The sequence below is a fragment of the Typha angustifolia genome, chromosome 1, assembly GCF_048772165.1.
Source record: "Typha angustifolia cultivar Huaian chromosome 1, ASM4877216v1, whole genome shotgun sequence".
Taxonomy (NCBI): Eukaryota; Viridiplantae; Streptophyta; class Magnoliopsida; order Poales; family Typhaceae; genus Typha; species Typha angustifolia.
This window is the reverse complement of record NC_133239.1, coordinates 9,836,731-9,849,196: the sequence shown is the minus strand read 5'-3', so window position 1 is coordinate 9,849,196 and position 12,466 is coordinate 9,836,731. Positions and strand designations below refer to the sequence as shown.

General features: G+C 36.6%; 1 protein-coding gene across 5 annotated transcripts; it reads left to right on the top strand.

Annotated features, from left to right (window-relative positions):
- Positions 1 to 2,924: 2,924 nt before the first annotated feature.
- Positions 2,925 to 12,018, top strand: LOC140762827 (uncharacterized). Of its 5 annotated transcripts, none has more exons than XM_073100796.1 (5): positions 2,925 to 3,101; positions 8,499 to 8,572; positions 8,649 to 8,760; positions 8,871 to 9,436; positions 9,645 to 12,018. In XM_073100796.1, exon 5 carries the CDS (start codon positions 10,819 to 10,821, stop codon positions 11,737 to 11,739), a length of 921 nt encoding a protein of 306 aa, XP_072956897.1. In that variant the 5' UTR covers positions 2,925 to 3,101; positions 8,499 to 8,572; positions 8,649 to 8,760; positions 8,871 to 9,436; positions 9,645 to 10,818; the 3' UTR covers positions 11,740 to 12,018. The 5 variants fall into 5 exon arrangements, with proteins under 5 accessions (XP_072956897.1, XP_072956891.1, XP_072956886.1 ...); XM_073100790.1 differs by having other exon boundaries at positions 8,490 to 8,572; XM_073100785.1 differs by lacking the exons at positions 8,499 to 8,572; positions 8,649 to 8,760 and having other exon boundaries at positions 9,645 to 10,079; positions 10,160 to 12,018.
- Positions 12,019 to 12,466: the final 448 nt, after the last annotated feature.

The following is a 12,466-nucleotide window of genomic DNA, read 5'->3' as shown; positions in this document are numbered from 1 at the left end:
AATTAGTGAGATTAAGTTATTTAAAAATTAAGTGTAGTTATCTTTACATTTTGTCTAAATGACTATAACTGTAATAGAAAATATTTGATTATTTCTATCTCTTCTAATTGCGTGAATAAGATGGCAAACATAATGTCGTTTCAAATGGCATATATCAAAGCCTATTATAGTTCTACAACCATTAATAAAATATTAGGTTTGTACAACATATGATACAAACAATTTTTGGCATACAACGACATTTTTAGCACACCCCTATCAATCTTGGATATTATAACACTCCCTAGATTCTTTACCCTTATCATTTCACAATAATTTATCAATCTCATATATTGTATAGAAAAATCTCCTCGAGTAACCCTAATGACCTTCTTCTTAGCCCTATATACTTGATTAGCAAAAACATCCAACATCTATCTCTTATAATTGTCCTTATAATAGACTTACACTTTAATCTAGGTTATCTACTAATTTGTTCAAAAATTTGTTTGAAAGTTAAGTATTTGTAGCATTCTTATTTTTATACACCCTACCACAAGTATGTGGATATGTGAATCTTTCAACTATTTAATTTAAATTACTTGCCATATAGGAGATGCATGTAATCTAAAACTATTTCTAGTTGTTTTATTTTTTGACTTAAGTGGGAGATGAAAAAAAGGAGAAAGAGAAGCTAGATCAGATTCTAAGAAAAGACAGATAAGGGGAGAGAAATGCGGGGGCGGGGGCGGGGGCAGAGAAATTAGATTAGATTAGGTTCAAGATAACACGACTCCATAACTTAAACAGAGGCTAGTTGACTAAATCTATCTTAGCCCAATCAGCTAAGATCTAAGAACTCAATAACATATTTGACATAGACTGAACCATATATGGATCCAAAAGATCCAAATGAGAGATAATAGGAAATGACTAATATAATAAGTAAATGACTCGATCAACTTACGAACTTGAACTATCTAAGGCTCAAACTCGACCTAGATCGAAATATGTGCTGGGGATAACGGAGAAGAATGAAGTTGAGACTTAAGGATAGCTGTTACAAAATAGAAAATCCAAAATGACAAAGAAGGAATTAGGGTACAAGGCAATTAACAAAGAATATAGAATTTATTAAGCTTTTTATAATAAATTAATAGGATGAGATACTATTAAGAGTTCAGGAGGTTTTTTTATAATAGTATGTAAAAAAAAATGATAGTTTAGGATTTAAAATGAAATTATCCCCTTGCTGATATTAAGCTTTAAACTAGGGAATCTACATCACATATCACATTTGACCAAAAATAAAATAAAAAAAATGATTGGGTCTTCAAATTTTAATTAGGGAATCAAGTTATGAAATTTAATTAGCAGCTGAGTTTATATATTTTTGATTGTTTACCCTCTCATAAAGACAAGTATGATAATTAATTCACACTTGCATAATTAAAATATTAAGAAAAAGTGGGAAAAAAGGTGTTTGATTGGTAGGTTGAAGTTGAGGTCAACCCTCAACCTCCCCTCCTACCCATACCACTTTTTTGCATCCAACCCCCCGGAATCACAAATATCAACCACACAAGGACACTAGAATAGAAACTCAACTCGCTTCATTGTCTCCTCTTCCGCTGCACCTCACCTCCAACCCCCTTATCCTACACCCAACCCACCACTTCCTTTTAGACTTTTATTCGTTTTGACCAAACTAGCCTTCTTCTAAAACTTTTTTACAAGAATGGACTACCCTCAAATTTATTTACCAAATCAGTCTAATTCACTGTAGCTCTAACAAAAATGCTGATCACTTCAACATTTTGGTTTGATTCTAAAACGCTGCAGCATTTTAGGTATATAAATATTTTTAACTTAGTCTTTTAATAATTTAGGAAAAAAATTATCTAATGATAAAAACGCATTACAAACCAGATCTAGACTGATTTGGATGTAATAAAATTATGAAAATTTAGGTAATAGTAGCCTCATGAGTTAGGATTCTAACATCTCTAGTTTCACTTAAATCGAAGGTTAGGATGAAAAGTTAAAAATAAAATAATGGAGCAAGGTCGAAGGAGGGCAGGATAATAATTATTTGATGTTATGGCGGTAGGTAGGATATGGCTAGAGTTTGGAAGGTCGGAATACTTCTACGCCTATAATCTACTCCTACAAAGATAAAGCGATCTAACGATTACGATAAAAGATAAAGAGGAAAATAGTAACTTGGCTAACCTTAAATTCATTCCATTCAATGATTATTATCAACACAACTCCTATTTATAGTAGTAAAAATTCTTAGCGGATCGGATCCGTATGCGGATTATCTAATTTATTGAAATTCAAATAATAAAATAAAGCTAACTAATTAACTTGATTAAATCAGCTTTCCTTATATTTTTCGGATTAATCCTTTGTTTCGCCAAAGATAGATTCCGAATGGAGACGTGTTAGCTGTTTTGATATTATTCTAATATTTGTAGAATATTCTGAGAATATTTTTCTAAAATTACGTAGAGCTGAATTTAGCTAATTAAATAAAATCCTAACCTACTAAAGCTTTAACTAAACTAAATAGCAAATAAGATAATTAGACTCAATCTATTGAGCCTAATCTCCCCTTGATGTGATCCGATCTGACCCGGTTCACATCAAAACGCTGAGCTGATTATAGTTCAGCATTTTTTTAGGGCTACAATAAATTAGACCTCATTTGGTAAATAAATTTGAGGGTAGTCCATTTTGGTAAAAAATTAGAAAAATAGGTCTATTAAAAATGAATAAGGTCAAGTCTTATAAATTCTCCTATTTTTATTATAAGGGTGTTGAATATAATAATCAAAAGATAGGGTTTTAAAATATAAATTTCCCTGTTATACTATTAAATTATATAATAAAGTCTTCGCTACAAACACTTTATAATTGTTTACTGGTTGGAAGTTGGAACCTCGGGGTTTAATTATAACTCAAAATTAGGAGGGCTAGGATGTCAAATATGCTCGCGTAGTTAAACTGTCGGTTCTCCTTCGAGTAAAAACCCTAGCGGCAGACGCGATGATCGACGACGTGAACTCCCCTCTCTTCCGCTCCTTCCTCATCCAGAAGGGTGGCGCCTCCGATTAGCGGTAGGTTTGTCGTCCTGACAAATTATTTGCTTACTTCTTGCCGTTTGATCCGAACAAAGTCATATGGATGGTCGTGTTAGTTTAGTTTCGTGCTAAAATATGGAATCAGCTGCTGGTTATTCTCATGACTGTAATGCTGTGATTCTGTTATGTGATTTGGGTTGTGTTTTTGGATTTCATGAAGTTTTTTTTTTTTTTTCATTTCTTTCCTGAAATCTATTACTTGATTGGTAACATTTGACTTGGCATGATTAATGCACCATATAAGAGCGATATGATCATCTCGGAGACCTGAACACTTAGCTCTTTCTTTCTTTGTTTCTTAAATAAAATTGCTTATTCATATAAATGTTATTATCTGTTAAAAAGGCTAAATTCTATCAATAGAGTATGGTTTGCAACTGCAATGTTGTCCTCTTGATGTGGGGGTATAGAGGTTTCTAATATGTCATGGACTTAGAAAGATATAAAGATAATGTTTATCATTAGTGGTGTTCTTTATTCTTATACACAAGCTACTTGTACAAGACCTTTTCAGTTGTTAAGATATTGTGATGCTGTGCTTTTTTTTTTTTTTTAAGCTGGCGGATATTTGGGTTCCTCGATAGAGTAACTTAGTCATGGTCAGTAATTCACTGCACTTGTAAATTTCAAGCAAAGTGAGGAGTAAGTTTGTTAATTGAGTGCTACCATAAAGTCTCTCCATTTTGAGTTAGTTTCATGAATTTTCAATTTCATTTACTGATGAGTGATTCTTGCAGCATATCCCATTGTAAATTCCATTAGTTAATATCTAGGTATGGTACTAAACAATTTTTTCCTCGTGGATAATTTCTTTTGACATTTTGTTTTCCTTATATCACCTTGCATCATACGTGGCATGCCAGGTGCCATACAATATGCATGTGAAATGGGTTCTCCAATCATTTAGGGCAGTCTGTTTTTTTTTAAAAATTTTATTCTAGAGATTTCACGGCCAAATTCAAACTTTCAAAGAGACAAAAGAAGTTACATACTAACCTTTTTGGTTTGCATCTTCTCTTCTCTTCTTTCCCTTATTCTTCTTTTCTTTTCTTTCTTTATTCTTCCAGTACAACATGTCTTATTTCAGCTCCAATATTTACTTTTTAAAGATAACAAAAGCATTGCATGATTATCCATTATCTATGCTCCAAAGATAAAAAAAATCATCAAGTTTACTTCAGTGCAATACCAACATGCCTGTGGTAAAGCAATGGAGGAATGCATGGAGCAGTAGGCAAGGCATCTGCAAAAAATTTAAGATTGAAAAAGAGCATGCTTAAGAACTAACAAATTCTTTTTTAATTATTATTGAAATCACGATGCAAGAAATAATCCCTATTATGAGGCCAGGGGTATCATAAGGAATCAAGTATTAATTGCTTCAATCAAGGTATAATTGCCAAATGTCTGTTTTATTAAGTCAAGAATTGATGTTTGTTGAAGCACAAGGACCATCTTTTTTAAGTATATTGGGTCAAAAGAACAAGCTTTGTTACCTTGAAAGACATGGTTTTAGTTGATCAAGGAATTTCAAAATCTGTAGTAACAAAGTATTCAAAAGAGTTTAAAAATAAGTGTAGCTGCTCAGAGAATGGGCGGTAGCTCAATGGTAAGCATGGTAGCCACTTCACATAAGGACCATGTTAAATCTTCCCTTTATTCTGAATTTTATGATAAGAAAACTGAGAAAAGGTAAATAAAAGTTTTACCTTCTCAAGATGATAGCAAATGGGAATGTTTAGATAACTCAGCCTTTTAGCGAGTAGAATTTTGTCAGCCTTTTTTAGTATAGTAACTCTTGAGAGTTCTGCTGACATGGTCCATGAGAAATCTTTGCATGGTGCAAGCCAATTGATGGTTTTTGTAAGTGTCAGCACCATCAGATCAATGACGAACACCCTCATGTTGTTATAAGATATCAAAGTGCCGGTTAGGTTATTAGGTTTACTAATTTAATTGAGTCAATTAGAAATTTTGGCGCATTTTTAGAACTCATCTAGTTATTTACTTTTGGACTGTAGAATACTGTTTTGAGTGAAATTTGATTTTTTAGGTTTTATTTACTTTATTCTTGTATTTGGTATTTCTAAAACTACTAGGATTTTGCTTTTCTAGGAAATTTTAGGTTTCTGTTTATGGAGGTCTTTGTTGGTATCTAAGTTTCCTTTTCTTGTAAAGGCCTAGGGAGTTGAATACAAAATAGTCTAACAGTAAGAGACATTATGTTTTGGTATGAGTCAGGAAGCCATGTAAGCAAAAGATCTGATTTAGTTTTGTTCTTCAGCTTGATTTTCTGCTTTTGTTTTGTAATATACAGTATAAATGTTACTTTTTTTTTTTTTTTTTTCTTGAGTGCTTGATGCAGTACTTTTTGTCCCTATCTATTATTTCTCTTCAAAAATCTATTTGTTGGTAGATCTTGTTATTGCTCCAGGATCAGTGTCATAGAAGTTAGGGGAAGTGTAGATTATGAACTAATTACAATCCAAGACTTTGATGTCCTTAATTCTCATTCTTGGTTTATTATGACGTTGACGTCCTAAAAGATCCTTAAGGTATATATATGATTTAGTACTCCAACTATAATTCTATGTTGTCAAATAGAATCCCCAATTTTAACTTGGATGCTCCTGAAGGATGGCAAGCCCCAACATATATCACGGATTTAGCCATTGACTACTGGTTCAGTATCCGTATCCAAGGACGAGTATTTGAAACCTCAGGGATCTTCACTAGTTGTATTGCACTAAAATTATAGTAATGGACGGTCAAGCCTATTGCCCCCCTTTTTGGTATAATTTCTTATTCTCAGGTCTGGCCCTTGAGTGTTTAGTACTAATCTTTTTGGATGAGGAGGAAATTTATCTCCTAATTTTTGTCATTGTCAAACAGGGCCTTGAAGAGGACAGAATAAAATATCTAGTTTGGCTGCCTTGTTGGATTTACTAATTGAGGAACATTGAAAGCACCATCCTGACAGTTTACCTACTAGATGGTGATGAAAAATTGAAAACCAAGTCAGCTCTGTTATGCTGCTCATCCTTTTTCAAGTGATCTATATAGTTTATAACTTTATATATCCCTCCCCCGCCCTCCCCTTTTAATTTTTAACTCTTAACTTTTGTTGGTGATATGATTTTTATTGAGACAACCCATAAGACAGGAGAAAAATAATCTTAAGCATGCATTGGCAGCAAGCTGATCACTACCTTTGCTATCTCAAGCTTTACCTTATCACTTGCTAAATCACCTGCATCCCACAAAAGTGGCTACATAGCAGCAAACAGTCAAGAATAGGCCCCAACAGTGCCTCGTCCATGTTGATGGCTCCTAATGGCGAGAGTTGCTAGATGATTAGAGGGCACACAATTAAGTCAGAGGTGAAAAGATAAAAATCAGTAATTTCTTAGTATGATAGCATTAGTAGCTAGGATGACATTATTGGTACTAATTGTGACAAGAGGAAGGTTGATGCATGTTAGTGTGGATAAGATTGAGGTAGACTATAGGAGCGAGGGGTATCGTGGGACAAGTTTACTAGAGGAGTATAAACAAGGAAGCACGGATACAGATATGGAATATGGATACAATGTGGATATGGGTATATGGTAAATCCTAAAAAAAGTATGATATGTCTAGAAGATGGGAATAGATAAATTAATAAAAAATATATATTTATATTCTAATGACAATCTATACATATATAATTATATATATGCCAACAGTAAAAGATAACCTAGATATTGAGGATAAAAGGACATATGGGACATAAAACAGAGGCAAACATAAGTATTCTACTAAGCATTCTAGCTGTGTTTAAGACAACCTTTCTACTAAGCATTCCACTAAGTATTTTAACAATAATTTAACATAAATGGAGGGATAGATACACAAGAAGAAAACAAAATAGATAAGGAACTGATGCAATTCTTAAAAAACAAGAAAAATGCTTCTAAGAAATCTGCCTGTGTGGGATTGATACCGATGGTGGTTTGGTAGTGGAGAGGATTAAAAAGGGATGTCAAGGGAGTGGAAGCCATGGGAAGAGAGGAGGAGGGAGAAGTGGAGGAGGGATTGATACCTTCTAAGAAGCCCATCGACATTGATGGAGGAAGTAGGCATCGCCGAGAAAGGAAGAGTGGCGTTGAGGAAATAAGTAAGGGTTGCCGAGAGAGGAAGAAAGGTGTCACTGATGTCGTTGGAGGAATGTCATTGAGAGAGGAGGAAGCAAGGGCACTGGCTTCGAGGGAGGACTTTCGTTGAGGACGGGAGGAAGCTACGCCATGGTAGGTTTAGGAATTAGAATTTCACAGTTAATCGTGCCCTATTCTTTCTTCCCTCACTCACTGGCCCATTGTTTAACCAACAAAATTAAAAATATGTCCGAAATGTATCCAGCCATATCCTGAGCACATCCAGCCGTATCCTACCCATATCCGGTATTACAATTGATTTATTTTTATCCTGGATATTCCAGATATGCATTAGAAGGCATATCTGGTCCATATCCATTTACATTATGTATCAGATATGGATAAGCGACTGTTTTTCCCATATCCGAGCTTTAGAGAGTATCAGACCTGGAAAGGTGGGAATCTTTTCTGGTTTCAACTTATGGTTTGAAGTTCTGCTCGAGTCAGAACAGTAATGGTTGAAACTTATTGCAAATTAGGGCCAAGACTCATAGATCAAGGCCAAATCTGGCAAGATTATTGAGTTGGCTTTTGTTGCAGATCACTATTGACTAAAGTTGTCCACCCATATGATGTATGCACTATGCCCTTGACTGCCTACATACCGCGGACTTTTTTCACTGGGTGTTGGTGCACCCACATAGGAAGTAGGGTTGACTTAGTTTTTTAGTTTGCTTAGTAGAGTTGATAGAAAACGATGTGCAAGTCAGCCCTCAGAACCATTCATTTTCTTGTTTCCATTTTACTTCCACTTTGTCAACTTATTATTCCTTTTCTCTGTTACCTGTGTTTCTGTTAAGTTTCTAACAAGTGTCTTGAATCTGAACCTAGAACTTACATTACATTTATAAATTACTCATTTATCCCTATCAGGTTTTATGATCAAATTTGTTGCAGAACTTAGATATTAAAGTCCAACCTTCTATCTGTTAAAAAACCCATTGATTGCCTTACTGCTGTGCTGTCAAGTGGCTGTTATAGTGCTGGCCCTTGGCCATAGTTAGTTACAGAAAATGCTGGGATTTGGGGCATATATTAGAAAAGTTGTTCTGAATCCTGAGGATAAGTCTCCCTTTATTTCTTTGCTAAGAGCTTTTTAGATAATAGATACACAGAATTCAATATAGAATATAATTATGAGGTAACTACATAACCTAGCTTTGGGTCAAAGAAAGGACAGGCTGGAGCAATTTGAATGCATATTTATTTGAGGTGGCCAGCAGGCCACTGTCACAGAGCTGCACCTTGGCCATGGTAAGTACACCAAACATTGATGGATCTTGAGCATATATGAAGTATGCTATTTACAATTTCAAGAACAATTATTTAGGTGGGTCTCCTTGGGTTTTGGATCATGTTGAATATGTTAGTTGCTGCATTTCTAAAGATGAGTATGGAAGTTAGTGTCTTGAGTTTGATGCGGTAATGAAGCTAAGATTGCTGTAAGTAATAGCTGCCGTTGTTTTGTAGCTCTAAAACATGCTAATGTTGTTACTGTCTTCCATTGCCACCTCCGCTTATATTGCTGGTGCGTAATTTTTGCTGAATATAGGAAATCTGAAGAACAAAAGCCTGAGGAGCAGAGGCCCAAGTTCAGTGAGAACAAGCCTGTTATGACAGAGTGACAACTTCTTGATCATTCCATAGGACCTAATGCTTGCACCTGATGTTCTTGTAACCTCTTGTTCTTGATTAATCTAGTATTCTAGTATCAGTTTGATTATGACAGCCGGTTAGCATTGTCACTCAATATTGAACTATGATGCACGGTGGATGTCTGATGTGGATATAGACTTGAAAGTCTATTGGCATATTATTGTTCTGCTGTTTTAGTTGATCATCCTATCCCCATAAGCTAAAATAAGAATTTGATTTTCCCATGAAAATATGTCACAAGAAAACAGAAGAATGGATGCTAGTCTTTTGAGGCATCTGTTCTTGGTTGGTAGCAGAGGTTTGGGCCCCCCCATGCATTTGGGTTGATTCCACCATCTTTGTTTAGCAAAAAGGGGTGGATTTGGATGGTGGGAGCCCCCAGCTTCTCCCACAGTATGAGGATATGAAAGCTTGACTACTTTCATATGCTGCATGGAATCCAAAGTCTCTTCACTCTTGCAGGTACCAATCACTCGGCTCTCTGACCTTTCTCACATTATTCTGTGTCCTTGTCGGTGCCTTTCCATGTACAACTATTACTGCCAAAAGCCATTGATTTACATCCATCAAGAGCAAACTTAGCCCCACATGTTTTACTGGGAAGGATTAACTCTCAAATCTCAGCAGCTGTAATTTTTTTTTTGACACAGCATTTATTGCCATTTTGCAGAATTCAAGCGCAATAGGAGGAAACTTGTCAGTCTTACTGCACAAAATTACTTTGATCTCTGATAAGTCTGCGACAATGCAAAATTATCACTGCCCTGCATTGTGGAGGTGAGATTGTGCAAGTTATTGTCGCTTTTCTTGTGTTCTTAGCCGTCGTACTCAATTATTAGGTTGGTGATGCTTTCCCACAATTGCATGTTTATCCCCCCACTATTCTCCACAGAAACTTTTTACTACAGAAAGTGTATTATTTTGACAGAAAAAGGACATAGAGATCTCTGGATTATCTATCTTCTCTTTTATATTTGGTCACGGACTCGTGCTCCTATCCTGAAACTGTAACCCTCACTATCAAGGATGATGGGGTCTAATTGCTTGAGATAATCTTTTGAGAGAAGTGGAAACTTAACGGTGTTCCAGTTGAATCGGTGAATTTGTACGATGAGCTCCGTTAATCATTAGAGCAATATTCTGTTGGCCTATTTGCTTAAATAATTAGTTACCTACAAATTACAGGTGGTCGTCTTGTACATTGGGATGCCTTCTTTTCTCATGAAGTACCGAGTTCTAGAGTGAGAATGAAAGGTGGTAGTTGTAGTGGAGTTGGGGATCTAACAGACCCAATCAAATCGAAGGCAGGAACATGTAGGGTTACAAAGAAAGAAAAAGTAAAGCTACTACTACCTATGAAGGGCACTCGTAATTGAGTGGTTTAAATCACATTGTCACCATGGTTTCCTACTGTCACTTCCATGCCTTCTATTCCCTTGCATGCTTAGTCACCCATGTTTCCTCAATCTATGCGTTAATTGATATAATGTATGGCAAAGTTACACAAAAATTATAGGGTGAACAAAGGGTAAAGAAAACCAAAAGATGAAAATAAAAGGGTAGTAGTAGTAGTACACAAAACATTGGCCTTCTGGAAAGGTTGTTTGATTCATCCTCTCCCCCACAAATCACGCTTCTTTTGCAAGCAATTCACGTTTCATATTCCTCCTCACTTCTCTCTATAGAAAGAAAGGAAGTCACACAAAGAGTGCCAATTAATTACCCTCCCCTTTCTCCCTTCCTTTCTCTTCTTCCCCTCCCTTATCTTTCCACCCCCATTCCCCACCCACACTCCACACCAAAGCATGTTGAGGATCTGAGAAGAAGAAGAAGAAGAAGAAGACATGACCCAGCTGTGCAACTCTGACACCCCTCTCCTATCCCTTCTCTTGGATGACACCTTCTCTTTCTTCTCCTTCTTGATCTCCCACCCCCTCCACCTTGCCTACCTCCTCTTCTTCTCTCCTTACCTCCTCTCCTTGGCCTCTTTCCTCTACCCTCTCCTCCTCTCCACCTCCCTCCTCCTCCTCCTTGCCCTCCTAACCATCTCCCCTTACCTCGATGACCACCCTCCCAAACCACCTGAGTTCTTGGGCAAGACATGCACCATTGTGTTTGACATCCTTAACCCCAAGCCTGAACAAGACAAGAACACCACCACTCTTTGGCTTCTAGACCAGTTGGTCTCCATGGTTGATGAACTCTGCACGCATTCAGTAGAGCAGAGCAAAACCATGGTGGCTTTGAACTCTGAGGAGCGCCAAGTTGATCAAGACGCTAATGCTGGAGAGAGTAGAGTGGAGAATACCTCGATAAGGAGGCGAGAGCACATGCGGAGCGCCTCCGAGGGGCTTTACAGGGATGGATCAATGAGGAAGGAGAAGGAGTGGAAGAGGACACTGGCATGCAAGCTCTACGAGGAGCGAATGACGGCTCAGCTCTGCGAGGAGCAGACAGCAGTCGAGGGGGCGGAGGAGATGGACATGCTATGGGAGGCCTATGAGATCAATGGCAGCAATGCATGCAATTCTAAGAGGAAGGATAAGGCGGAGAAGAGAGGTGATCATACTAGAGAAGAAGCAGTAGAAGAAGAGGAAGAAGAAGGTGAAGTTGGAGAGTTGTGTTGCTTACAAGCATTGAGGTTATCTACAAACAAGATGAGCTTTGGTGTTGGGAGGCCTAATCTGACAAAGATCACTAAGGTCTTGAAAGGGATGAGAATGTTTTCGCAGGTCGGCCGCCGCCGCAGTAGCAGAAAGGGATGAAGACTTCAGTTCATGGCATAGATAGAGATGAGAGGAGGTTTCAGTCAATTTGAGCATGAAACAGAGAAGTCTGGAGGTGTAAGTTTGTGATCCTTATGTCTATAAAAGGTTTTAGTTACTACCTTGTTCCTGTTAATGAAAAATACTCACTGTTTAATAATAGCTACTTGGTGTAGATCTTTCGGGAGTTATTCCAATATGTAACAAGCTATTTTGATGCTTGTTAGTGTTTATTAATAATATTAAACTTGTGGCTGTAGATGAGTCATTTATCATGTAGGTCTAACTGAGTAGGAAGTTAAAATGTGAAAGAACTCTTGTTGATAGAGATGCATATGGATCAAAAACTGAATCAAAAAGTGCATCTTTTAAGTTCAGTTTTCATCCTTATCATGCTTTAGTTGGTACAAAGACCTTTGTTGACAAATGAGTAGTCAAAATTCTCTTTTTCTTAAATCATTAAAGCTCTTCAAACCTCCTTTACATTAGAGACCACCAACAACTAAAGATTTGACTGTTAAGTTATAAATAATATTATCACCTCATGAAGTAGGATTCTATTTTTTTTCCTCTATGCATATAAAAAACTTAAGCAGCTTTGGATTATGTCTTAATTTGTGATGATTTGTGCTACAGAAAGAAGTAGCCACTGTGATTTCCTCCAGTTTCGGTTGCTTTTGTTTTCCTCACTCTTTCTCCATGCCTTCATTTCTTCTACCACACATCT

Coding starts and splice junctions, on each gene's coding strand:
- LOC140762827 (XM_073100815.1), top strand. CDS start 10,819: ATGACCCAGCTGTGCAACTCTGACACCCCTCTCCTATCCCTTCTCTTG.